Source organism: Oncorhynchus mykiss, chromosome 6 (genome assembly GCF_057628025.1).
Source record: "Oncorhynchus mykiss isolate SJ-2025 chromosome 6, ASM5762802v1, whole genome shotgun sequence".
In the NCBI taxonomy this organism is placed as follows: Eukaryota; Metazoa; Chordata; class Actinopteri; order Salmoniformes; family Salmonidae; genus Oncorhynchus; species Oncorhynchus mykiss.
This window is the reverse complement of record NC_143027.1, coordinates 18,630,877-18,656,681: the sequence shown is the minus strand read 5'-3', so window position 1 is coordinate 18,656,681 and position 25,805 is coordinate 18,630,877. Positions and strand designations below refer to the sequence as shown.

The 25,805-nt window shown below is 44.0% G+C and overlaps 1 protein-coding gene across 7 annotated transcripts in view; it reads left to right on the top strand.

The window, feature by feature from the left end:
• pcsk5b (proprotein convertase subtilisin/kexin type 5b) overlaps positions 1-25,805 on the top strand; it is a 56,634-nt gene that overhangs the window by 21,414 nt on the left and 9,415 nt on the right. The window contains exons 9-22 of one of the 7 annotated variants that reach the window (XM_036979525.2): positions 1,551-1,651; positions 3,178-3,281; positions 4,180-4,297; positions 5,372-5,560; positions 5,882-6,018; positions 6,331-6,456; positions 10,203-10,305; positions 11,332-11,525; positions 11,829-11,913; positions 16,426-16,529; positions 16,647-16,785; positions 17,143-17,258; positions 22,464-22,566; positions 23,677-23,813. In XM_036979525.2, the coding sequence (XP_036835420.2) occupies positions 1,551-1,651; positions 3,178-3,281; positions 4,180-4,297; positions 5,372-5,560; positions 5,882-6,018; positions 6,331-6,456; positions 10,203-10,305; positions 11,332-11,525; positions 11,829-11,913; positions 16,426-16,529; positions 16,647-16,785; positions 17,143-17,258; positions 22,464-22,566; positions 23,677-23,813 (1,756 nt within the window). Of the gene's footprint in view, positions 1-1,550; positions 1,652-3,177; positions 3,282-4,179; positions 4,298-5,371; positions 5,561-5,881; positions 6,024-6,330; positions 6,457-10,202; positions 10,306-11,331; positions 11,526-11,828; positions 11,914-16,410; positions 16,530-16,646; positions 16,786-17,142; positions 17,259-18,191; positions 19,842-22,463; positions 22,567-23,676; positions 23,814-25,805 lie in introns of those variants that run through there. The other 6 variants (XM_036979524.2, XM_090237116.1, XM_090237115.1 and 3 more) reach the window with 6 other exon arrangements.

The following is a 25,805-nucleotide window of genomic DNA, read 5'->3' as shown; positions in this document are numbered from 1 at the left end:
ATTACTTGGCCACTTGGGAACATTCAATGTTTTCTTGGTAAGCAACTCCAATGTAGATTTGGCCTTGTGTTTTAGGTTATTGACCTGCTGAAAGATTAATTAATCTCCCAGTGTTTGGTGGAAAGCAGACTGAACCAGGTTTTCCTCTAGGGTTTTGCCTGGGCTCAGCGCCATGCCATAAAAATACAAAATGATCCTGAAAAGCTCTCCAGTCATTAACGATTACAAGCATACCCATAACATTATGCAGCCACCACTATGCTTGAATATATGGGGAGTGTTCATTGGCTTTGCCCCAAACCTAACACTTTGTATTTAGGACATAACTTTATTTTGCCACGTTTTAGAATATTTGTATTCTGTACAGGCTTCCTCCTTTTCACTCTTGTCAATTAGGTTAGTATTGTGGAGTAACTACAATGTTGATCCAATCTCAGTTTTCTATCATAGAGTTTAATGACTAACTGTTAGTCACTGTTGGCCTCATGTTGAAATCCCTGAGTGGTTTCCTTCCTCTCCGGCAACTGAGTTAGTTAGGAAGAACGCCTGTGTCTTTGTAATGATTGGGTGTATTGATACACCATCCCAAGTTTAACTTCACCACGCTCAAAAGGATATTCAATATCTTTAAAAAAAATGTTTTAAACCATCTACCAATAGGTTCCCTTTGCGAGGTCTTGGAAAACTTCCCTGGTCTTTGGTTGAATCTGTGTTTGAAATTCACTGCTCGACCTTAGATAATTGAATGTGTGGGGTACCGAGATGATGTAGTCATTCAAATAAGTCCATGCAAATCATTATGACTTGATAAGCAGATGTTTACTCCTGAACTTATTTAGGCTTTCCATAACAAAGGGTTTGAATACTTATTGACTGAAAACATTTCAGCTTCTCATTTTTTACAGTTTTGAAAAACATAATTCCACTTTGACATTATGCGGTATTGTGTGTACTAGGCCAGTGACCCAACAAATCTAAATGTAATCCATTTTGAATTCAGGCTGTAACACAACACAAAGTCAAGGGGTGTAAATACTTTCTGAAGACCCTATAAAACTAACTGCCAAAATAAAGGAAACACAAATGAGCGATACAATGTATATTGAAAGCAGGTGCTTCTACACCGGTGGTGTTCCTGAGTTAATTAAGCAATTATTATGTATAAAAATGCCCAGTTGCCCACAATTGTGGCCTATCCAGCTCTACAGTGACCTGTCAGTCAGCTAGGGATCCCTTTTGGATGATGGCTTTTATTTTGACTGACTGGATTTGGCACACAGCTTTTCTCTCCTGTCATTGAGGGACTAACCGAAGTCCTGCAATGGGAATATATATATTATTATTGTTTTTTTTCCCCCAATCCCTTTGGTCCGCTTGGTTAGGAAATTATTTCCTAGGTACCTTTGGGAACAGCAGGTTTGTGTGTGCGTGTCAATTCTAGCAGGTTAGAGTATCAAAGATGGAATGTATGCAGTCTCAGGTGTGCCTCAAACTCACCCTGATCCACAGGATTTAACCCCCCTCCTTTCCATCCCTCCCTCCCTCTGTAGATCACTACAGATCTGCGTCAGCGCTGCACCGACAGCCACACAGGGACCTCAGCCTCTGCTCCTATGGCAGCTGGGATCATCGCGCTGGCCCTGGAGGCTAAGTAAGCTCCTTAACCTTAATGCAGGGATTCACACGACTGCAGTTAGTCAGTTTACTCAGCCAGTCAATCACATCGCTTTCCTGCATTATCACAGTCACACTGTTCTCTTTCTCCTGACTGTTTGCCTTTCTTCACTTTCTCTTTCTGTCCTCTGCTGCCCCCCCGCCTTTTACTTACACACAAACTTCTCTTTGAGTACTGCTGATGGTATCAGTGGTTATCTGGTGAATGAAAGAGTGGAGTTGACTTTGATAAACATACCCGAGAGGAGCTGGGGCTGCCAGCAGGCCTGCTCTGTCATTTGAAATCCAGCCTATCTTTCCTCCCTCCGCCTCAGATTACGCCTGTATGTTTATACCATAATTACACTTCAGTCAGAACACCAGAGGAGACGCTCTGCTCACTGAGGAATTCAGCTGGGTTTGATGTCAGGTCTGTTGGGACCGAACGAGCTGTTGAAACAGTTTGTGTGTGTGTGCACTCTGGCAGCGTTCAAATGATGTTAGGATGCCTGTGCCATGGCCTAGTTAGGGCACCACGGCAATGATGATGAAACATTTCTAGAACTTGATTTATGGATGGAGTTGTGGAGTTAAACTATTGGTTTTGTTTGTCAATGAATCTGTTTTTATGGATAGGTATTGGAGTTGGGACTCCCCTGCTTTCCCCCTCCAGAAGACCTCTCTCTGTCCTTATGGAATTGACATGGCTAGCTAGTTAGTGGTGCACGCTGGTAGCGTTTCAATTGGTGATGTTACTCGCTCTGAGTAGTTGTATCCCTTGCTCTGCAAGGGTCATGGCTTTTGTGGATCAATGGGTGATGAAGCTTCGAGGGTGACTGTTGTCGATGTGTTCAGAGGGTCCCTGGTTCGAGCCCAGGTTGGGGCAAAGAGTGGGAAGGAAGCAACACTGTTACACTATTACTGGCGCCCAGGCTAACAACTTCTGGTTTTCACTTGAATTAAAAAAAAAAAACTTTCAACAGAGTGAGTGTTGGACAGCGAGCGTAATGGCAGACGTCCGGACAGATGACTCATGGGAAGGGAAACACATCCACATACTGTCCCACTAGTGTTCAAGAGTTTGTTGGCGTTGGGTAGTTGTGAAGGTTTTCCCCATTCCACAAAATATATATCCATGCAGAGTAGTACTTTTCTAGAATGTTCCGGAATGCTGTGCCCAGAGGATGAAGGAGAGATGAGAGACGGAGGGGAAAAAAATTAAGCATCTGGTCGGCATATGAGGGGATTCCCGGGAAACTTGGTGACCCACATCTAGATTTTTTTTGTGTGTGTTTTTGCATCAAAGGACACATGGCTACCATCTTGTAATGGTTTTACGTGAGATCAGACAGGGGAGGGAGATGGATGGACATATCTGCTATATTTCGCCCTTTTCTCCCCTCTCTCGCATTCTTTTTCTCACACACACACATCCATTCACCTTTTAAATGTGTGTACACACACTGAAGTCTGTATATTTGGTCATCAATGTGTGTCTGTGGTGTTTTGTGATTTATCCCCCAGTCCTCTGTTGTCGTGGAGGGATGTTCAGCACATCATCGTCAAGACATCTCGAGCCGGCCACCTCAATGCCCCTGACTGGAAGACCAATGCCGCTGGATACAACGGTGCTTAACACTACTTGCCTCCTCTCCTCCCTTCACCTCAGCTACTCTCCTCCTCCCCCACCCCCTCTTTCTTTCATACCCCTGACTGTCCCAGTCGCTCACCATAGAACATCCCACCGCCTGCCAACTACCTGTCAGGCATTCCATGTGGTGTACTTTGTTTCATACGTGTGTGTGTGTGTGTGTGTGAGAGAGAGTGATATTTGTGTGTTTGTAGTATGTGAATTGAGGGTCAGCCAGGCTGCAGTCCCAGTCTGTCTGCAGTTTTTCCAAGTGGCTGTTTCAAAGAGCAATGGGAAATTGAGAGAGAGAAGGGGGGGCATGTCACCCAGAGGGAAATGGAGAGCTTTTAGAGAAAGGGTGACAGCGTAATGAAAGAGCGGGTGAGGAAACAATATTTGATTGGCTGTGTTGATTGGGTTGACATTGATGTGATACTGTTTTTAATTGGTTGTTCTATGACATCAATAACTATAGACTCAGAGCCATATACAGTGACCATAGAACATTGCACAATTTTAATTTGACATTTTTTATTTTGTTTCAAATTAGTTTTTTTTAAGTAAAAGTATCCACTCCTGTGTCAACTAGAATCCTGTACTCTTTATCCATTCCTCTGGTTGGAATTACTCAAGCTCTGTCATAGGAAAGTCGGTGGATACTTATCGAATTAAAACATTTCAGGCTGTTACACATGTTAACTGTCTAGATTTTTGGGGGGTGGGATGTTGTTTACATCTGAATTCAATAACAACCCAGGTTGGAAGGCAACATATTTGTGGTAATTGTGGTGGATCCTTCCTAAAGACACTGTATAGATATGTATATGGGTCGGTGTATGTATTGACTTGATGTTTTGAACGGTTCGGATTGCCTGATGAGTGGGCGTGTCTTGCAGTCAGCCACCTGTATGGCTTTGGTCTGATGGACGCGGAGGCTATGGTAAAGGAGGCGGAGCGATGGAAGCAGGTCCCCGCCCAGCACATCTGTGTGGAGAGTGCCGACCGCCAGATCAGGTACTACACAACCAACGACTCCCTAGTTTTCTTGTCCTTACCCAATCAACCAACCAATCAAATGTGATCTGTTCAAAGCTATTGACAAATACATTACAACACTATATTAAACAACAACCAAGGGTAGTGTTCATCAGGGCAAAAAGTTGTTTCACTCCGTTTTGGAGAATATTTTCCCATTTCGTGCCTACTGACTCTCTCCCGGGGTGTGTGTTTTTGTCCAGAGGTTTTCATGCACCTACATGTATGGGATTGTGCAAGCTCCTGCACACTGAGGGGAGCCAGCCAAGCATTAGTTCTGGAGGGTCTAACGCACGCGCGTGCACACACATCCCAGATGACTTACAGGCCCTTTCAATTTGATCTGCTTGTTTTTCTTTCTGTGCAGCTGGATGCTTAATCGGGCCCTTGTTGAACACATTGACGAGCCAATCACAGTTTAGTTTACTGGCTTTGAATGGAACCAATTAGCCTCATGCTAGTTCCCCAGTCGATATCCCTATCTATCAGCCCCATGATGGCCGGACGATAGGAATCTTATGGGAAGCATATGTTTGTGTTTTGAGGGAGTGTTTGTAGTATGTGAAGTGAGGCAGCACCGGGTGTGTTTTGGCAACACTGTGATTTTGCTCTGGAGCTGTCCTCAGGACGTCATCTTACAGCCGCTGGGCTCTGCACTGAGACACCCCTTGGCTGGCCTCTCCATTGCATTTGGTAACGTCTGGGCCTTCTCATCCTTGGAGTATTGGAGAGAACCATGAGATCTGTAGACTGCCAGGGAAGTCGTAATCTGGGTTTGTCTCGTCCTCCCAACCCCCCCTGTCCCAAGCACACTTAAATGCAGATCTACACCTCAAACCACACACGTGCTAGCGTGGATTCTGGCATAGTGTTTGGGAGCCAAGCTGTGATATCACTCGTCCTGTCCCCTCGGCTCTCAAAAAAACACGGTTCAGAGTCATCAATAATCCATGATAGCTGGGTTCCAATTCCTCTCACACGTCAGATTTAGATTCTGATTGGGTGACTGCTCTGACACTGACACCTGATTTGGTTGCTTCCCTCTGCCTGCAGGACGATCCGCCCGGAGCATGTGGTGCGCTCTGTGTACAAGGCCACCGGCTGCATTGACAACTCCAACCACCATGTCATCTACCTGGAGCACGTGATTGTACGCATCACCATCACACACCCGCGCCGCGGTGACCTGTCAATCAACCTCACGTCCCCCTCGGGAACCAAGTCCCAGCTGCTTGGCAACAGGTGAACCTCCCCTTCAATTCTACTCTACTACGCTCGCTCTTACACTACGCACCAGGGTTTCTTCACTCCTGGTATGAAGGCTTGTGTTTCATCCCTGCACGAATCATGAAGCCGTTATATAGTTTAACCAGATGTGTTGGTACTGGACCGGAATAAGAAGAACCTGCACACCCCTGTGGCTCCCCAGGACCAGGATTGAAGATCACTGGTCAACATGTTTCTACTACTGAGTCTCTCCAGTTTGTTGTCTGATTGTGGTTGAACCATGTGGTTTCTCCCTTGTAGGAAATAGAAATGTGGTTGACTTGCGGTCTCCTCTAGGTTGTTTGACCACTCCATGGAGGGCTTTAAGAACTGGGAGTTCATGACCACTCACTGCTGGGGGGAGAAAGCGGCCGGGGACTGGATCCTGGAGATCCATGACTCCCCCTCGCAGCTCCGCAGCCAGAAAGTCCCAGGTACAGTAGACTAGAGAAGTAGTACAGTAGACTAGAGAAGTAGTACAGTAGATTAGAGAAGTAGTACAGTAGACTAGAGAAGTAGTACAGTAGACTAGAGAAGTAGTACAGTAGACTAGAGAAGTCCTGTCTAAAGAAGCGACGGCACCAGTGCAAAATATGCTTAAAGTGAACTGTCCGCTTAAGGATACTCACCAACCAGAGTTATATTGTGTAGCAGTAAACCAATGATGTGTCTTTTACCAATGATGTGTAATTTTTCACTCTCTCTCTTGTCTGTCTTTGCTGATGCTGGGCTGCATAACCCCCCAGGTAAGCTGAAGGAGTGGTCTCTGGTGCTATATGGCACCTCCGTGCACCCGTACTCCTCCCTGCGCAGCGACAAGCCCCGTTCGGCCGAGCCCCCTGCAGACGAAGAATTCACTGAGGAGTACAATGGTGAGGAATATGACAGAGGGAGGGAAGGAGAGACTAAAGAAAGAGGTGGAGGACAGAATACAGGAGTTCTCTCCCTACCACTCTCTGTTCCTTACCTCTCTGTTTGCTACCTTGTTACAGTGCATTTGGAAAGTATTCAGACCCCTTGACTTTATCCACATTTTGTTAATTTACAGCCTTATTCTAAAATTGATTTAAAAGTTTTCCTCATCAATCTACACACAATACCCCATAATGACAAGCAAAAACAGGTTTTTAGAAATGTTTATAAAAATTATCACATTTACATAAGTATTAATACCCTTTACTCAGTACTTTGTTGAAGCACCTTTGGCAGCAATTACAGCCTCAAGTTGTCTTGGGTATGGTGCTACAATCTTGGCACACCTGTATTTGGGGAGTTTCTCCCATTTTTCTCTACAGATCCTCTCAAGCTCTGTCGGGTTGGATGGGGTGCGTCGCTGCACAGCTATTTTCAGGTCTTTCCAGAGATGTTCGATCGGGTTCAAGTCCGGGCTCTGGCTGGGACATTCAGAGACTTGTCCCGATGCCACTCCTGCGTTGTCTTGGCTGTGTGCTTAGGGTCGTTGTCCTGTTGGAAGGTGAACCTTCGCCCCAGTCTGAAGTCCTGAGCGCTCTGAAGCAGGTTTTCATCGAGGATCTCTCTGTACTTTGTTCTGTTTATTTTTGCCTCAATCCTGACTAGTCTCCCAGTCCCTGCTGCTGAAAAACCTCTCCACAGCATGATGCTGCCACCACCATGCTCCACCGTAGGGATGGTGCCAGGTTTCCTCCAGACGTGATGCTTGGCATTCAGGCCAAAGAGTTCAATCTTGGTTTCATCAGACCAGAGAATCTTGTTTCTCATGGTCTTTAGGTGCCTTTTGGCAAACTCCAAGCTGGCTGTCATGTGCCTTTTACCGAGGAGTGGCTTTGGTCTGGCCACTCGACCATAAAGGCCTGATTGGTGGAGTGCTGCAGAGATGGTTGTCCTTCTGGAAGGTTCTCCCATCTCCACAGAGGGGCTCTGTCAGAGTGACCATCGGGTTCTTGGTCACCTCCCTGACCAAGGCCCTTCTCCCCCGATTGCTCAGTTTGGCTGGGCGGCCATCTCTAGGAAGAGTCTGTATTCTAGTCAATGTCATCCTATTAAACTATTGCTGTACTGTATATGTACTATTCTATCCTATGTATTCTACAGATAAAAAAATTATATCCACATACTTTCCAAAATGTCTATACATCCCATCACATAGATAGATAGAGTTGAAGTCGGAAGTTTACATACACCTTAGCCAAATGCATTTAAACGCTGTTTATCACTATTCCTGACATTTAATCCTAGTAAAAATTCCCTGTTTTAGGTTAGTTAGGATCACCACTTTATTTTAAGAATGTGAAATGTCAGAATAATAGAGAAAAGTATTTCATCACATTCCCAGTGGGTCAGAAGTTTACATGGACTCAATTAGTGTTTGGTAGCATTGCCTTTAAATTGTTTAACGTGGGTCAAACGCTTTAGGGAGCCTTCCACAAGCTTCCCACAATAAAATGGGTGAATTTTGGCCCATTCCTCCTGACAGAGCTGGTGTAACTGGGTCAGGTTTGTAGGCCTCCTTGCTCGCACATGCTTTTTCAGTTCTGCCCACACATTTTCTATAGGATTGAGGTCAGGGCATTGTGATGGCCACTCCAATACCTTGACTTTGTTGTCCTTAAGCCATTTTGCCACAACTTTGGAAGTATGCTTGGGGTCATTGTCCATTTGAAAGACCCATTTGAAACCAAGCTTTAACTTCCTGACTGATGTCTCGAGATGCTGCTTCAATATATCCACATAATTTTCTTGCCTCATGATGCCATCTATTTTGTGTAGTGGACCAGTCCCTCCTGCAGCAAAGCACCCCCACAACATGATGCTGCCACCCCTGTGCTTCACGGTTGGGATGATGTTCTTTGGCTTGCAAGCCTCCCCCTTTTTCCTCCAAACATAATGATGGTCATTATGGCCATAAAGTTCTATTTTTGTTTCATCAGACCAGAGGATATTTCTCCAAAAATTACCATCTTTGTCCCAATGTGTAGTTGCAAACCATAGTCTGGCTTTTTTATGGCGGTTTTTGAGCAGTGGCTTCTTTCTTGCTGAGCGGCCTTTCAGGTTATGTCTATATAGGACTTGTTTTACTGTGGATATAGATATTTTTGTACCCGTTTCCTCCAGCGTTTTCACAAGGTTCTTTGCTGTTGTTCTGAGATTGATTTGCACTTCGCATCAAAGTACGTTCATCTCTAGGAGACAGAACGTGTCTCCTTCCTGAGCGGTATGACGGCTGCGTGGTCCCATGGTGTTTATACTTGCGTACTATTGTTTGTACAGATGAACATGGTACTTTCAGGTGTTTGGAAATTGCTTCCAAGGATGAACCAGGCTTGTGGAGGTCTACCATTGTTTTTCCTGAGGTCTTGGCTGATTTCTTTTGATTTTCCCATGATGTCAACTGAAGAGGCACTGAGTTTGAAGGTAGGCCTTGAAATACATCCACAGGTACACCTCCAATTGACTCAAATTATGTCAATTAGCCTATCAGTAGCTTCTAAAGCCATGACATACTTTTCTGGAATTTTCCAAGCTGTTTAAAGGCACAGTCAACTTAGTGTATGTAAACTTCTGACCCACTGGAATTGTGATACAGTGAAATAATCTGTCTAAACAATTGTTGGAAGAATTACTTGTGTCATGCACAAAGTAGATGACCTAACCGACTTGCCAAGACATTTGTGTAGTAGTTGAAAAAATGAGTTTTAATCACTCCAACCTAAGTGTATGTAAACTTCCGACTTCAACTTTAGACAGATATCTCAAACTTCTTCCATTTAAGAATGATGGATGCCAATGTTCTTGGGACCTTCAATGCTGCAGAATTAGTTTTGTACCCTTCCCCAGATCAGTTTTCTCACACAATTGCGTAACCTATAGAAGTGTTGCGTAATATGGGCTCTCATGACGTGTTTGATTAGATTTTCAAATTACATTTGCATTGATGTCAGAGTACCTGGCAGTTAGCAAGTTTGGTAGGCTACTAATGACCATCAGCAGCATCAGAGTTTGGAGAAGCCTAATTACCGTGACTAAATGGTTGTAACGGGGACTGAATACTTTCCGATTGTACAGTGCCTCCTATGGTTACTATCTCGCACTACCTTGAACCACTTTCCTTTTATAGCTCTAGCTCTCTCCGTAACTTCGTTATCAGCAAAGTCCGTGCTAGTAGGAAAAGAGAAGTACACATTTTTTCTCTTTTTATTCTCCCCCTTTCTCTACCTCTGTGGGTTTCTCCTGCAGGGTTACAGTGAGCAGGCAGCTGATAGTCATTAGCCAGTGTGATCAGCCACAGCCATAATAGCAGAACATAAACACCCCCAACTTTTTTATGCTTGTTAGACATAACACACTCCTGCCTTCTGCACAATAGGAACACCTTTCACACACTCACTCACTCAAACATACCTAGCAATAGGATAATATTACACAAGACACTGAATACTTTCTACTTCTCTAACAGTAATGTGATTCGCTGTAGTACACATCAGACACTGCACCCTAACATCACACTACATGGTTGTTTCTTCAAAACTTAGTCGCACCCAGTTTTGTCTCATTCATAAAGTCATCTAACCTCCCCACCCCCTGTAGCATGGTGTATTACAGTACCCATAATGCTCTGTATAACAATCCTCTTCACCAGGGCTCTGTAACAGTGAGTGCAACGAGAACGGCTGTGAAGGCCCCGGACCTCACCAGTGCAACAACTGCCTCCACTACTTCCTCAAGTTCAAGAACAACACCAGGTTAGAATGTCAGTGTTCTGGCTGCCTAGTCATTAGCTGTGTTTACACAGGCAGCCCAATTCTGATCTTTTTCCCAGTTATTGGCAGAAGATCTGATTGGTCAAAAGACTGCAGTGTCAGGGACATTGCACTTCTCTTGTCTCACTCGTTTGCTCTGATTGAAGTCGGTGGTGACCCGACCATTGCCACACGGTGAGAACCATTCTTACAAGGCCATGATCCGTAGAGTAAGGCGTACCATAAACAAACCGTTTTCCAAAACAAACAAATGTGTGTGTGTGTGAGAGGGGGTGGTTGACCTGTGTGAATGTGTTCAGTGGCGATCTAAGTCCACTGTAATTGCCAATATCTGGTGCACAGTACACTAATAAACAAGAGGGGTGTGCAGGTGCCTCTGTCTTGTGTTGTAAAACCGTATCATTAGCCATCTTAAGAATACAATGTTTTTCCACTACTTTCAACCCCTGAGTACTTAATGTAGCTGGAGTGGGGTTTGGGAGGGGTACTGACGCTAATGCTCATAATTATATCCCTATGTTTCTCTTTGATGACCTCGTCTAACGGGTGGGGATGTGAGTGGTTGGAGGGGGAGGGGGCTCTGACATGGGAGAAGTTTTGGAGCACACGGTTTTACATTTATTAAAAAACAGCGTGAGATCGAAGGGGCAGAGGTGGTTTATGAAGTTATCTAACAGATGTGCTTTAAAAGAAGGCACCTGTTCACCGTACAGAAACGCACACACACTCCCACGCTGATGCAGTCACAAGTCTGATACGCACAGAAACATATGCTGTGTATAATTTTGGGCCATGAGCTTTGTTCGCTCCCATGGGAGGAGAGGGGTTGTTATTCTAGAATCTAGTGGATTTTGGTTTATCACCTTGTTCAAACAGAGTCAGCGGTCAGAGTGCAAAAATGTAGTCTAGCATTCCGTTTCTTTCCTTTAGCCTGTTCCTGTATGGTGATAACATATTTCTCCTCTGTCTCTGTCCCATCCTTCTCCCTCTTTCTCCACGCCGCTGCAGGACGTGCGTGTCGGAGTGCCCATCCGGGTTTTTCCGCGACGACAGGAAACGCTGTAAGAAGTGTTCATCTCTGTGTGAGACTTGTGTTGGTAGCCGTAGTGACCAGTGCTCCACCTGCAGACCAGGCTTCCACCTTAACGAGGGCTCCAACAACTGTGTGGCCAGCTGTGTGGACAGCTTTTATCTGGACCACGGCAAGTCACACACACACACACACACACACACACACACACACAAGGAATATTCTAATATGGGCCTTGACTTGACTTGCCTTGAAGGCAATTGGTTGATTGATTGATTGTCACTGACTGGCTAGAAAACCAACCAATGATCTGGTGTCCCAGGTATGAAACCTTGAGGCACAGATTTGAACCTACCCTCGCCCTTCCCCTCCACCATCCTCAAACTCCGCCTCTTCTCCCTTACCCACCGCTGACCCCCCAACACTTCCAATGCCTCTTTGGCCCCTATCTGACTAGTCTTCTTTCGAGTTACAGATTCCAACATGTGCAGAAGATGCAACGAGAACTGCAAGAAGTGCACCACGTCTAATATCTGCACAGAATGCAAACCAGGGATGAGGTAAGCCAAACCCACCAAGCCAAACACTCTCCCTCTGAACCCGTCACCTCTAGCCCCCCCCCCCCCCCCCCCCCCACACACACACTGCTGGTCTGTAGTAGTAGTTGCATCACTAAACGGTCCAGTGATATTTTCATGCCTCTGGAGTTTGATTATCACCGCCACCAAACACTTTGAAGTGTTTCTAAACATTGGTCTTGAATCCAGCCTGACTTAATCCTGCTAGTTTTCAGTGCTGTCTGAGACAGCGGTGGTAACACGTGCCGTAATCCTTCCGAACGCCTGCAAGACCACAGACAGTCACATTTGTTCACCATTCACAGGAGAGGGAGGACAAAAACCCAAATCCTTTCTGGGAAACAGAGCTAATATAACCCAGGCCAGTTGTTTTCAGCTCCGGTCACCACAGAAACCTGTTCTCGCAGGAACTTCTCAGAATGAGGTTTAGAATAGAGGTCTTCTCTGATCCTAAAATTGAGATCCAAACCTAAGTGAAATTCCCATCATACACCAACAGGACCCAGAAAGAAAAAAAAGTGTGTGTGTGTGTGCTTAATGTAGCTATATACACTGCTCAAAAAAATAAAGGGAACACTAAAATAACACATCCTAGATCTGAATGAATGAAATATTCTTATTAAATACTTTTTTCTTTACATAGTTGAATGTGCTGACAACAAAATCCCACAAAAATTATCAATGGAAATGAAATGTATCAACCCATGGAGGTCTGGATTTGGAGACACTCAAAATACAAGTGGAAAACCACACTACAGGCTGATCCAACTTTGATGTAATGTCCTTAAAACAAGTCAAAATGAGGTAGTGTGTGTGGCCTCCATGTGCCTGTATGACCTCCCTACAACACCTGGGCATGCTCCTGATGAGGTGGCGGATGGTCTCCTGAGGGATCTCCTCCCAGACCTGGACTAAAGCATCCGCCAACTCCTGGACAGTCTGTGGTGCAGCGTGGAGTTGGTGGATGGAGCGAGACATGATGTCCCAGATGTGCTCAATTGGATTCAGGTCTGGGGAATGGGCGGGCCAGTCCATAGCATCAATGCCTTCCTCTTGCAGGAACTGCTGACACACTCCAGCCACATGAGGTCTAGCATTGTCTTGCATTAGGAGGAACCCAGGGCCAACCGCACCAGCATATGGTCTCACAAGGGGTCTGAGGATCTCATCTCGGTACCTAATGGCAGTCAGGCTACCTCTGGCGAGCACATGGAGGGCTGTGCGGCCCCCCAAAGAAATGCCACCCCACACCATAACTGACCCACCGCCAAACCGGTCATGCTGGAGGATGCAGCAGAACGTTCTCCACGGCGTCTCCAGACTCTGTCACGTCTGTCACATGTGCTCAATGTGAACCTGCTTTCATCTGTGAAGAGCACAGGGCGCCAGTGGCGAATTTGCCAATCTTGGTGTTCTCTGGCAAATGCCAAACGTCCTGCACGGTGTTGGGCTGTAAGCACGACCCCCACCTGTGGATGTCGGGCCCTCATACCACCCTCATGGAGTCTGTTTCTGACCGTTTGAGCAGACACATGCACATTTGTGGCCTGCTGGAGGTCATTTTGCAGGGTTCTGGCAGTGCTCCTCCTGCTCCTCCTTGCACAAAGGCGGAGGTAACGGTCTTGCTCCTGGGTTGTTGCCCTCCTATGGCCCCCTTCAAGTCTCCTGATGTACTGGCCTGTCTCCTGGTAGCGCCTCCATGCTCTGGACACTACGCTGACAGACACAGCAAACCTTCTTGCCACAGCTCGCATTGATGTGCCATCCTGGATGAGCTGCACTACCTGAGCCACTTGTGTGGGTTGTAGACTCCGTCTCATGCTACCACTAGAGTGAAAGCACCGCCAGCATTCAAAAGTGACCAAAACATCAGCCAGGAAGCGTAGGAACTGAGAAGTGGTCTGTGGTCACCACCTGCAGAACCACTCCTTTATTGGGGGTGTCTTGCTAATTGTCTATAATTTCCACCTGTTGTCTATTCTATTTGCACAACAGCATGTGACATTTATTGTCAATCAGTGTTGCTTCCTAAGTGGACAGTTTGATTTCACAGAAGTGTGATTGACTTGGAGTTACATTGTGTTGTTTAAGTGTTCCCTTTATTTTTTTGAGCAGTGTATATATACACACACACACACACACATGGGGGAGATGTTGCTATATATGTATGTATGTATGTATGTATGTATGTATGTATTACATACACACACACACACACAGTGCATTCGGAAGTATTCAGACCCCTTGACTTTTCACATTTTGTTACGTTACAGCCTTATTCTACACACAATACCCCATAATGACAAAGCAAAAACAGGTTTTTAGAAATGTTTTCGCTTTGTCATTATTGTCATTATTATTGCAACCAGTATTGTGTGTAGATTAAGGCTGCACATTTTGTTACATATGTGAAAAGTCAAGGAGTCTGAATACTTTCCGAATGCACTGTATATTCGGTTCCAAGGTGGACCAGATCCGACCCAGAATATGTCAGAGATGAGTGCGAATCGGATCCAAATTGGGTCGGGTCTGTATCGGACCCAAATGGATCCGAAAGATTAAAATTGCAGCTTTATTGCTGTGCATGCCAGCAGAATTGTTTTGACTTGTCTGGCAAGCAGGGAATGTTAATGTTTCACATGCATTTTCTGATGTTGGCCTATCTAAAATAGAGTTGATCTACACTACAGCTTAGTATTTTCATAAATGCATCCCTAATTTGAAAATGTTGACACCAAAAAGGTGTGTGGCAGACGTTTTCGTTCTCCCACAGATTTGTGCACATTCATTGTGAGTTGTTTTCCTTTTGTTAATCTTTATTTTTTATATATACTGAACAAAAATATAAATGCAACATGTTACAGTTCATAGAAGGAAATCCGTCAATTGAAATAAGTTCATTAGGCCCTAATCTATGGATTTCACATGACTGGGCTGGGGCACAGTCATGGGTGGGCGTAGGAAGGCATAGGCCTTTCCCGCAGGTGAAGAAGCCGGATGTGGCGGAAAACTGGGCTGTCGTGGTTGTGGGGCCGGTTGGATATACTGCCAAATTTCTAAAATAATGTTGGGTGGTGGCTTATGGTAATTTAATTGTTCATTTCACTACCTAGGAAAAAAACTCTGGTGGACATTCCTGCAGTCATCATGCCAATTGTACATTCAGCTTGAGACCTCTGTGGCATTGTGTTGTGTGACACAACTTCACATTTTAGTGGCATTTTATTGTCCCCAGCACAAGGTGCACCTGTGTGATATGTCACACCTGTCCGGTGGATGGATTATCTTGACAAATGACACAATTCTCACTAACATGGATGTAAAACAAATTTGTGCACACATTTTGAGAGAAGCTTTTTGTTTATGGAACATTTCTGGGATCTTTTATTTCAGCTCATGAAACATGGGACCAGCACTTTACATGTTGCGTTTATATTTTTTGTTCAGTGTATTTTGCTTGAGCACGCATAGAAGTACCTGGCCTGTGCACAAGTGTAGGCCTATTAAAGTTCCCATTTGTGGATGTCTAATGATAGTATTTCTGATTGTATTAACTCACCACCACTTATGAGCTGTGGAACATCTCAAAATAAAAAAAAATTGGCACCACGCACAGAGTATTTTACATCCATTTGCGAGTATTTCTTATTGCATTTGAAAAATCTTTCCGACACTCTCCTTCTCAATATGCTTAAGTAACCTCCTTGCCTCGGTGTGACAGAAACATGTTGCTGATCCCATTTCCCCAGTGGAAACATCATAAGATAGGCTGTCTGTTCCGAGCTCATTGGCACGGGAAACCACGAGGGCCCAGTTGAAACAATGTTGCAAGTTCGCTATAGCAAGAGATGAAGCCAGCGAAGGTGAGAGGGAGACAGGTGGAAGAGAGATTAATGCTTTAGACTGAACAAACTGCCATGTGTAGCACGTGATTTATAGAGGTGAATTTTGTATTTTCATCGGGATATTTTCTTCTAATATAATTTCGGCTCTGGTCGGTATTTCAGATATTTTCACACCGATTCGAGGTCAGTGTCCACCGAGTGTGAGCCGACATGGGATCCAAGGGTCAATTACAGAATTTTGGATCCGACCTGTTCGGATACCGGGTTGGATCTCTGGTAATCGGGTTAGGATATATCCGTGAAGACCTCCTAGTTTAGAACCTTTAGTGCTGTTCTTAAACATATCTTTTTTTTCACACCTCTCCTCTGGGATCCCCAGCCGTTCCAAGTATTTTAACTATTCTACAGCTAGCACACCTGATTCGACTTGTTCACTAAACATCAAGCCCTTGAATTGGTGAATCAAGGTGAGCTAGTTCAGGGTTACAAAAAAATTGGTAAATGTCTGGGGAGGACATCTGAGGAGAAGTTTGAAAACCACTGGACAGTTTCTGATTTTAATTTGATGTATGAAAAAAGGGACCGGTTGCCAGTGAAGTGTGTTGTGTACTAACGTGTGCCTTTTGTAATTCAGTGTATTGCTCTCCAGTCTTCAGGGGAATAAATGTCAAATGACCTGTGACCCTGGGACCTACTATAATGGCCACAGGAGGACCTGCGAGCTGTGCCACCGAGCGTGTGCCACCTGTGCAGGTAAAGCTCCCTTCATAAAGTAAAGATGGTCCCTCCCAGTCAGTTGGCCAAAGTAAAAATCGATATTTTGCCCAAAGTGAAGTTTGTGCACTGCTCACAGTCTCCCCCTGTCTGCAGGCACAGGGATGGAGGCGTGTAACAAGTGTGCAGAGGGCTACTTCTTGGAGGAGTGGCGCTGTGTGTCCACCTGCAGCGTGGGATACTACATGTATGAGCAGACCTCGGACAAGGGCGACATCAACAAGTCCTGCAGGAAGTGAGTCTGCTTGACGCATACAAACTCCACACCTTACACTTCCTCCTCTCTTCTACACCTCCTCCCTACAACCTGGCATGTTTATCCTGTCAAACTGCCTCAAACCGGACTATAATCTTTAAAAGGGTTCCAACATCAGTCATATACCTAAGGTCCCTTAAACCTGCCTTTTTCCTCCTTTTTAATCTAACACTACTGGCTATGTGGTCTGGAGGATATCTGTGCGTTAGCCCTCCTGTTTGATGTACCAAAATCATAAACTTGGAAAAAGGGACAAACACGCTTTGTGGAAAGTTCTCCCTCTATCCAACTATGACCTAAACTATAGCTGTAACCCGCCCCCCCCCCCCACCCCAGGTGTGACCACAGCTGCTATGCCTGCACAGGGCCCGGTGAGACGAACTGCAGCACCTGTGTGAATGGCTATAACCTGGAGGCAGGAGTGTGTGTGGTCAGCACCATCTGCAAAGATGGTGAGTACTAGAAACCCTCTTATATGTATTATAGATTCTTTAAGGACCTCATTCTAGAAGTGTCTGCTCAGTCACTGCACAGGTAACAGCGGTTTTAAACTTTCTCAGTGCTCTTTCTCTTTTTGTCACGATCTGTGCTCATGCATTCACCCCTAACTAATCTATACCAATCTCTCTTTACATCTTGTCTAAATTGCGCATGTTTAAAATTGGGCAACTTCTGTCTGATTCTGCAATGCCTTCCCCATATCTCACACTAGATGGAAGGTTGGTCTTGTGGCCTCATACTGTAACCTAGGATAGAAAATATCCATGCTCTTGTTGGTATTCCATTGATATGGCTAACCTTTTCAGTCCTATCCTATAGGGCCCATTTGTCTGTGAGATATGAGGAATGTTTTTGATGATCTGATTTGTCTTCAGATTGTCATCCCCAGTCTGTCCATGACCCACTGAGACCAATGGCTTTTTATTGACTACAAAACAAATGAATGACTTCTGCTTGTAGAAAACGGACTCTTAGTTTGAGTGCACAGCAAGTAAAAAAAACATATTTCAAATTGAGGTTATGACAGACTGGCGATCCACTTTTTCTGTGCAAAATCCTCTCTGATGAAAAATGACAATGTTTTGACTTTTGAAATTGACCCTCTTTGAAATTGATTGACGTTTTTTCTCTTTTTCCCCAAATTTCTGTTTTACTTTCCGACGTGGATCCAATCATTCCTGCTGGACTACAATCTTTCCCCTCCGATGAACATCACACCTCTGATGGATCAAAACCTAAACTCTTTCTGTCACCTGACCCCTCCTGACCAATCCACTTGGCTTTGTCCGCCTGTCCTGACCAATCCCATGGCTATGCCTGTTGTCTCCCCCCCCCCCCCCCCCTCCCCCACCCCCACTTATCTCTTCTTCCTGGTATGTGGAAAGCAAATGAAGAATCTTGGGCGGAAGGCAGTTTCTGTGTGCTTGTAAAAAAGAACAATCTGTGCCAGAGAAAAGTTCTGCAGCAACTGTGCTGCAGAACATGCTCGCTAAAAGGGTGACGGGAGGTCCCGCAGGGAGCCGGGGGGGGGCACCCCTCTACCCAAGCCCACTCACTCAGTCACATAATTTATAAGAAAATCTGGGCCTCTTAAGGGACTGCGTCAGAGGTGTGAGGACAGAACTACAACAAACCTACCTTTTTTCTGTACTGGGACATGTGGTCAGGGCGACAGTAGCAACTGGGACTTACTAAAAAAACAAAAACAAATAACGTGTCGGTATTTTGTGACCAAAGCATCGATGCCAAAATAATTGTACCATTTTCCAGTATAGGATGTGTAGCTTGCAGGAGGGACCTGCCAATCTGTGTTTACTTCAGTTTTTTGCTCCTCCTCGAGTAACGATGCGAAGGTGAAAGCTGATGAACGTACCAACCCCCGGCTGTGTGTTTGTAAATAAATGTTAAAGCTCACTCAATAATGTGAAACTGTCTGGGTTGCGTTTGCTATCTGCCAAGTGAGGACAGACACACACACACACACACACACACACACACACACACACAGCAGGATTGTGCAAACACTTGAATTGATAGGTGGGAAAATCATGTCCCCATTCTAAATGCCGCAGGGAATCCATTGTGTGCCACAGGGAATCCTGACTGCTAAACTGTCATCTATTTTTCAGGTTGTGTGTGAGAGAAAAAGTATTACAGGTGCCCTTGACTCACTCATCATTCCACAGGCACTAAGATCAGATCTGTTTATCAAAGACCACATTAGATAAATCAGGGTCGTATCTTTTAGGCACAAAACACAAGAAAACTGACAGACAGGGAAGACGACCTAGTCTCGCCCAATAAGAAACACTTATTTTCATTACAAAATGCTTTTAAGTTTTCGTTGCGTGCCCTAATGAACAAGACTCCTCTTACTGCTACCCGAGACCATGGGCCATCGCACTGACAAACAGCACTAGCAGGGCTTTATTCCACAACATTGCACGGTTATGTCATTGCATTCGAGCTGAGGTGGTTCTGTATCTTCTTGATCATCAAACAATTTTGATATGGTTGACGTTTTTTGGTGAACTTCATTTAAATGTTATTCTATCCTTGCTAGCTGCCACACATTCAAGACATGTCCATGACACTATAGCAAAGGGCGTGCATTTCATTAAGATTTGTTCATTTGGCTCCTCAATGGAAGAAAAGACTGTTACTTATTAATGTATTAAAACATTTTTCTGTTGCTTGCCCTGGTGAACACGACCCAGGTTGTAAGCACATCAGAGAGACTGAGAATCCAAGACAATGGTTGGTGCTGCAAAATTGGACCACAGTCTGTCTCTCTGTAACACGCAGGCCATGGGAGTCAACTTTGTAATGGTTGAATACCCTGTTCATGAAACCCATTATAGAATGAGTACTGAGGTGAATACGACACTGTATTCCAATAAAGAATGTGTCAAATTTAATTCTCAATGTGGGTTTATACCTTTTTGAACAATTACAGTATTACTGTAGTCGTGTTGTACTGTTGATTGTGGTTTAATTGAAAATAAAGATTGATTGATCCTTTTGATTAACAGAAACGTATTCTTGGTCATTGTTGAAGATGACTTAGATTTGATTAGTGTCAGTAGTATGTTGATTTATATAATGTCTTGTCAGACCCCCCCCCCCCCACACACACACACACATTTATATTGTAAACAAGTGTCGATGTTATACATATCAATGTTATTACTAATTAAAATGGTTAATCTGTTCATCTTTTAGTTTTTTTTTCTGCTAAGCTCTGTTGGTCATTGTGAACATCCTCATTGTCCCACACTGTTTATTTGGGTTGTGTTCATTAGGCAGAACATGGAAAAATAACGGATTGAAACAGGGAGAGACTTCATGGACTTGTTCAAAAATAAATTCTCATTTTTGTTTTCCATTGCAAAAAGTTATGAAATGTTTTCTGTTGCGAGCCCTAATGAACACAACCCTGGTTATATGATAAACCTCCCAGTCTATTCCTCACCCAACATTGTTCCTGCAAGAATTTACAGAATGTATATAATAGTGTTTGGTCATTTAGCAAATGTTTTTATCCAAAGGGACATACAGTTTGTAGTCTCACATGTAGTTGTCACATGTAGCGTGTATGCATGCGCACAACAGGAGGTCTGTGGCATCTTAATTGGGGAGGATGAACTCGTGGTAATATCTGGAGTGGAATTCGTGGAATGGTATCAAATATATTAAACACATGGTTTCCATCTGAAGCCATTCCATTTACTCCATGACAGCCATTATGCACGGTCCTCCCCTCAGCAGCCTCCACTGATGTGTGCAGTCAAAGTGTGATATTAGCAAGTGAAGGTTGGGAGAGAGAAGGGAGCAGATTTTAAGAATGGTACCAGATGGTATCCCCATTCACTACCACTGCTACCTGCATTAAGATTGCCAGTTTCTTCCACAACTACTAATCATTTTGCTGTTATTATTACTGCCGTTAGATTTGGTGATTGTAAGAAATGCAGTACTACTGGTCTTAATGAATGCAGTACTACTGGTCTTAATGAATGCAGTACTACTGGTCTTAATGAATGCAGCACTACTGGTCTTAATGAATGCAGTACTACTGGTCTTAATGAATGCAGCACTACTGGTCTTAATGAATGCAGCACTACTGGTCTTAATGAATGCAGCAATGTACAGTATACTTGTAGTGATTATGCATAGTGAACAAATACCATTGTAGCCCCATCAATATCCAGCAAGTCTGGGTCTTGTTCAGTAGGGCACACAAGCAAAACGTTATTGCGACAGATATAATTTTGTAAATAAAAATCTGTTTCTTATTGGACAAATTCAAGTAGTACTTGCTCGTTTTCAAGACATTTTCTTCATATTGGACCCTGTGTACAAACGGTTTGTTTTCTTTCAAAACACTTTGATATTTGAATGGGCCTGGTTGACATGCCAGATGGGCAGGGTTGGTTCTGTTGCGCAAGGCAAGCTCAATCAAGCACCACTGTGGTATTTGAAAGAAAATGGATACTATTTGAACCCAGGGTAATGTTAATTAGGCACCAAATGGAAGAAAATGTACTGAAACAGGGAGAGAATACCTGACTACCAGAAACACTCATTTTGTTTTCTATTGCAAAACGTTTTGCTACGGCATGCATTAATGCAGTATTTCCCAACTCCGGTCCTCGATTACCCCCAACCATACACATTTTTATTGTAGCCCTAGACAAGCACACCTGATTCAACTTGTCAACTGATCATCAAGCCCTCAAGCTGAATCAGGTACATGTTGTCAGGGGCTACAACAGAAAAATGTATACCGTTGGGAAACACTGCACTAATGAATACCAACCAGGTCTGGTATCCAGGGTCCATATCAGGCAGTGTAAAATGCTTTTCCTGCTGTCAGTTTGCCCTCAAGGTCAGCCAACTCCATCACTGCAACAACTCCGGCTCTCTCCAAGTGACACATTCTTTCCTCACTCTATTCTTTGAGCTGTTCTATTCAGAAGTCGTTTGTCTTTTGTCGAGTTTAGTTTCTCTCCCTGCGTTCTGTGTTTTGGGGAGAGGGGGGCTATTTGAATGGCGGTAGCCCAGGCCCGTCTGAATGGGAGCATCTGCCCGTTGTGTTGATAGCACAAAGAGATGCTTTTGTTTTGCCCGCGAAAACAATTTGGCTTTTCACAGAAAGCCAGAGCCCACAGTCAGCGACCTCGCACTGCTACCCTCGGAGGGCTGTGACACCCCCACCCTCTGTCAGTCATGTCCTAGTACATGTAGGTGGGGTGGGGGGTGTTGATAGAAATTATGGTGGGGGAGGGGGTAGGTAATGTTAATTCCACAAATCTCTTTTCAATGCTGAAAAAAAACTCACCAGCAGAATCGTTGAGAGTTTTAAAAAAAAATGCATGAGAAGTAGTAGTAGTAGTAGTAGTAGTAGTAGTAGTAGTAGTGTTGACCTCACCTGACCAAAAGAATGGTATCATTTGACATGTTGTCCTGGTGCCTATGTTGAAGGTGGCTTCAACTATGGTGGATGCATAACCAGGCCAGCGCAGTGCGGCTCGGCTCTGCTCAGCTCAGTAGTATGAAAAGGACATTTGTCAGGCCACTGATGTGGAGTATGTGTCAGTTGTGTGAGACCTGAGTCCTAGTAGGGTTGTGTAAGTATATTCTCCCTCTGTTTTCAGGTGAGTACCTGAGCAGGCATGGGAAATGCCACCTGTGTTACGCCACCTGCTATAAGTGCGTAGGTCCTGAGAAGGAGGACTGCATAAGCTGCCCATCCAGTAGGTAAGACAGACATACAAGTGTATTAGAATGGGTTGTATTCAATAGTGCACATCGTCACAAAATGGCAACTAAAACAGAAAAAGGGTCTTGTATTGGACTTGTTTAGACAGTCCCTCTCCGTTTCAGTTTTCTTCTGTTAGGTGCCTTGTGAATACGACCCTGGAGCACCGTTTGATCCACCGAATGTCAGTGAGATGATATTTATCATCACAATGTTCTTTGATTAAACTTTGCTTTGGAAGTTCAGCCATGACTAATCTCTCGTGGACAGGTTCGCATGTAAATGGGAAGTGACAATTTTTTGCAATTATTTTACTTCTGGGTAACCGAGATTAAGCCACGACAAAACTAAATGAAATAAACATATTCATGAATGATGATCATGCCTTGTAGATACAAAATACTTTCCATGTCAATATTATTGAAATTCTATTCAAGGTAACCATTTACGTTAACTGTGTATATTATTTGAATCCAAAAATCTGATTTTATTCGTCAACATGCTTCATAAACAGGTGTGGACTAATAGTGAAATTCTTAGTTACGGGCATTTCCCAGCAATCCAGAGAGAAAGAAAATGGATAAATAATAGAAAAGAAAAGACGTAATAATAGATACACAATGAGTAGCGATAAACTATTATGCAGCATATATCACAATCTATAACCTCATCATAAACGTTAGAGCTACATTGAGGGTTATTACAACCAGAATTATTCAAGCTTATTATGAATGAATGAAGAGATCGGATCACAGCTGTTAGAAAACATTACTTGGATGTGTAACCTTTGCTGACTTTATGCCATTGCCTTATCAAGTCCAACTAACTCTTCCACTCTGGTTCTCCTTCAATCAAAACACTCCAAGTATTTATCGAACACCTTCATACTATGTATTACAATGAATACATTCATTAACCCTTTATAATGCTCTATGTAGCAATAATGCACTGTTTGCAGTGTTCTCATAGATAATGTGTGTATATTGTCTATAGTGTACATTAATTATACATTAAATGTTAATTCTTAACATGTATTATGTTATACTGATGTAATAAAGTCATGAAAACCAGTGCATAAGCGATGTGTGTTCTCAACCATAACCCCCCAGGTATTTTGAAGATGGCCAGTGTGTAATCCGGTGCCAGGGGGGGCGCTATGCCATGGAGAGGCAGTGCCACCTGTGCCACCACACCTGCCAGGAGTGTGATGATGGAGGACCTGACAACTGCACAAGCTGTGACAAAGGTACAATCATCAGTTCTTAGTCATAATAAAGCACCCACAACATCAATGGAGAACATGATATCGATGGTAATAGCTCTGTTTTTACAGTGTGTGACAGAAAGTATTATCTCTGTCAACACTGTAATACTGACTCTAGCCACACAAAGGGCTGACTGAAAGACACACATGCCAGACTGCATAGAGAGCAGATGAACACCAGATTTCTATGCAGCTGGCACCCTATCAATACGTGCACACAGACACATTCAATTAGTTAGAAATGTGCTTCCGTTTAAAACCAGTCTGTCTGGAATTTGAGGAGACAAAACAATAACTCCATGGCCCAGTGTCTATTTCACGTGCTTTCCAAAGATGTTCTCTTATATTCATAGTACCTCAGAACAGGGGTTCCCAAACTTTTTCACTCTTGGGGGGGGGGGGGCTTCCAGCATTGGGGAACATCCTGTGCCCCCACTGCGCACGCGCCACAACTGTTTCCACAGGCACAAGCACTGTTCATGACACAAACTGTTTACACCCCTCTTGTTGGTGGAGAGAATTTAGCAGATTAGAGCTTATTTTCTGCAATTCATTGGGTGCAAAGAAAATGTTCCGGTTTTAAAGGAGATTTTCTTGCACTTCTATAAATTTTGCCACGTCTAATGTGTATTCATGTGATATTTGAGTGACAAAAAAATTACAGCAATATCTATGGGCTAAAAAAACTAAGAAATGGGCTATACAAAATGTTAGCTGGCATGGGCTAGTTGATCTGGACATTTCAAGTTATAAATAGCTTTCCAATGTATGCAATGACTAACATGACAAGAGGAACTGATGATGCACTACCCAATTTCAAAATTGCACCTTATGAATTCTACTATTACAACTTTCAAGAGTAAGTCTAAAGCCGGACCCCTGTGCCCCCATGTTGACCCCTCGCGCGCCCCACAGTTTGGGAACCACTGCCTCAGAATACTGACATGATCTCACTCCTGATGGAGTAATGAATTTTTTAAATGAGATATCACATAATTGACTAATATAGGCTAGAGTTTGATATGATTGCTCTCCAAGAAACAAGTAAAGGTGTTGTGAGACTGGTGTAGAGATGTAAAGAAAGGAAGGGGAGAAAGGAGGGGAATAGGGGGGAAGAATGCATAAAGGAAGTGGGATAAATCTTAGAAAGAGAAATGCTGAAGTAATTGAGAAAGATCCTTACTTTTCGACCTACTGCTGATTGGAATATATTAAGATCACTGTATTGGTCAATTGCACACAAGGTCCAACCAAAATTTGACTGCCGCTTTTAACCCTACATGTCCCGAGACCCCAGCAAAAATGAATTGATATGAATGCTGTAAGTACAGAAATAGTTTTCTCACTGGGAAATATATATCTAACTAGTCAGTGACAACTGTGTGGAGTTTGTAAAAGCAACTATGAGAGTTTTTTATTTTAAGTGTTATATATATACAGTACCAGTCAAAAGTTTGGACACACCTACTCAACCCTTGAATAAGTAGGTGTTTCCAAACTTTTGACTGGTACTGTATATATATTTTTACCCTCTTTTCCTCCCCAATTTTGAACTTGTCTCATCGCTGCAACTCCCCAACAGGCTCGAGTCATGTGTCCTACGAAACATGACCCGCTAAACCGTGCTTCTTAACAACCGCCCACTTAACACGGAAGCCAGCCGCACCAATGTGCCGGAGGAAACACACTGCAGGCGCCCTGCCCGCCACAAGGAGTCGCTAGAGTGTGAGGAGCTAAGTGAAGTCCCCCGACCAAACCCTCCCCTAACCCGACGACGCTGGGCCAATTGTGTGCCGCCCCATGGGACTCCCGATCAAGGCTGGTTGTGATACAGCCCGGGATCGAACCCGGGTCTGTAGTGACGCCTCTAGCACTGCGATGCAGTGCCTTAAACTGCTCTTCCACTCGGGAGGCCTATGTGAGTTTATTACAGTGTTACATACACTATGTCCAGGGATGTACTATGATCTTCTA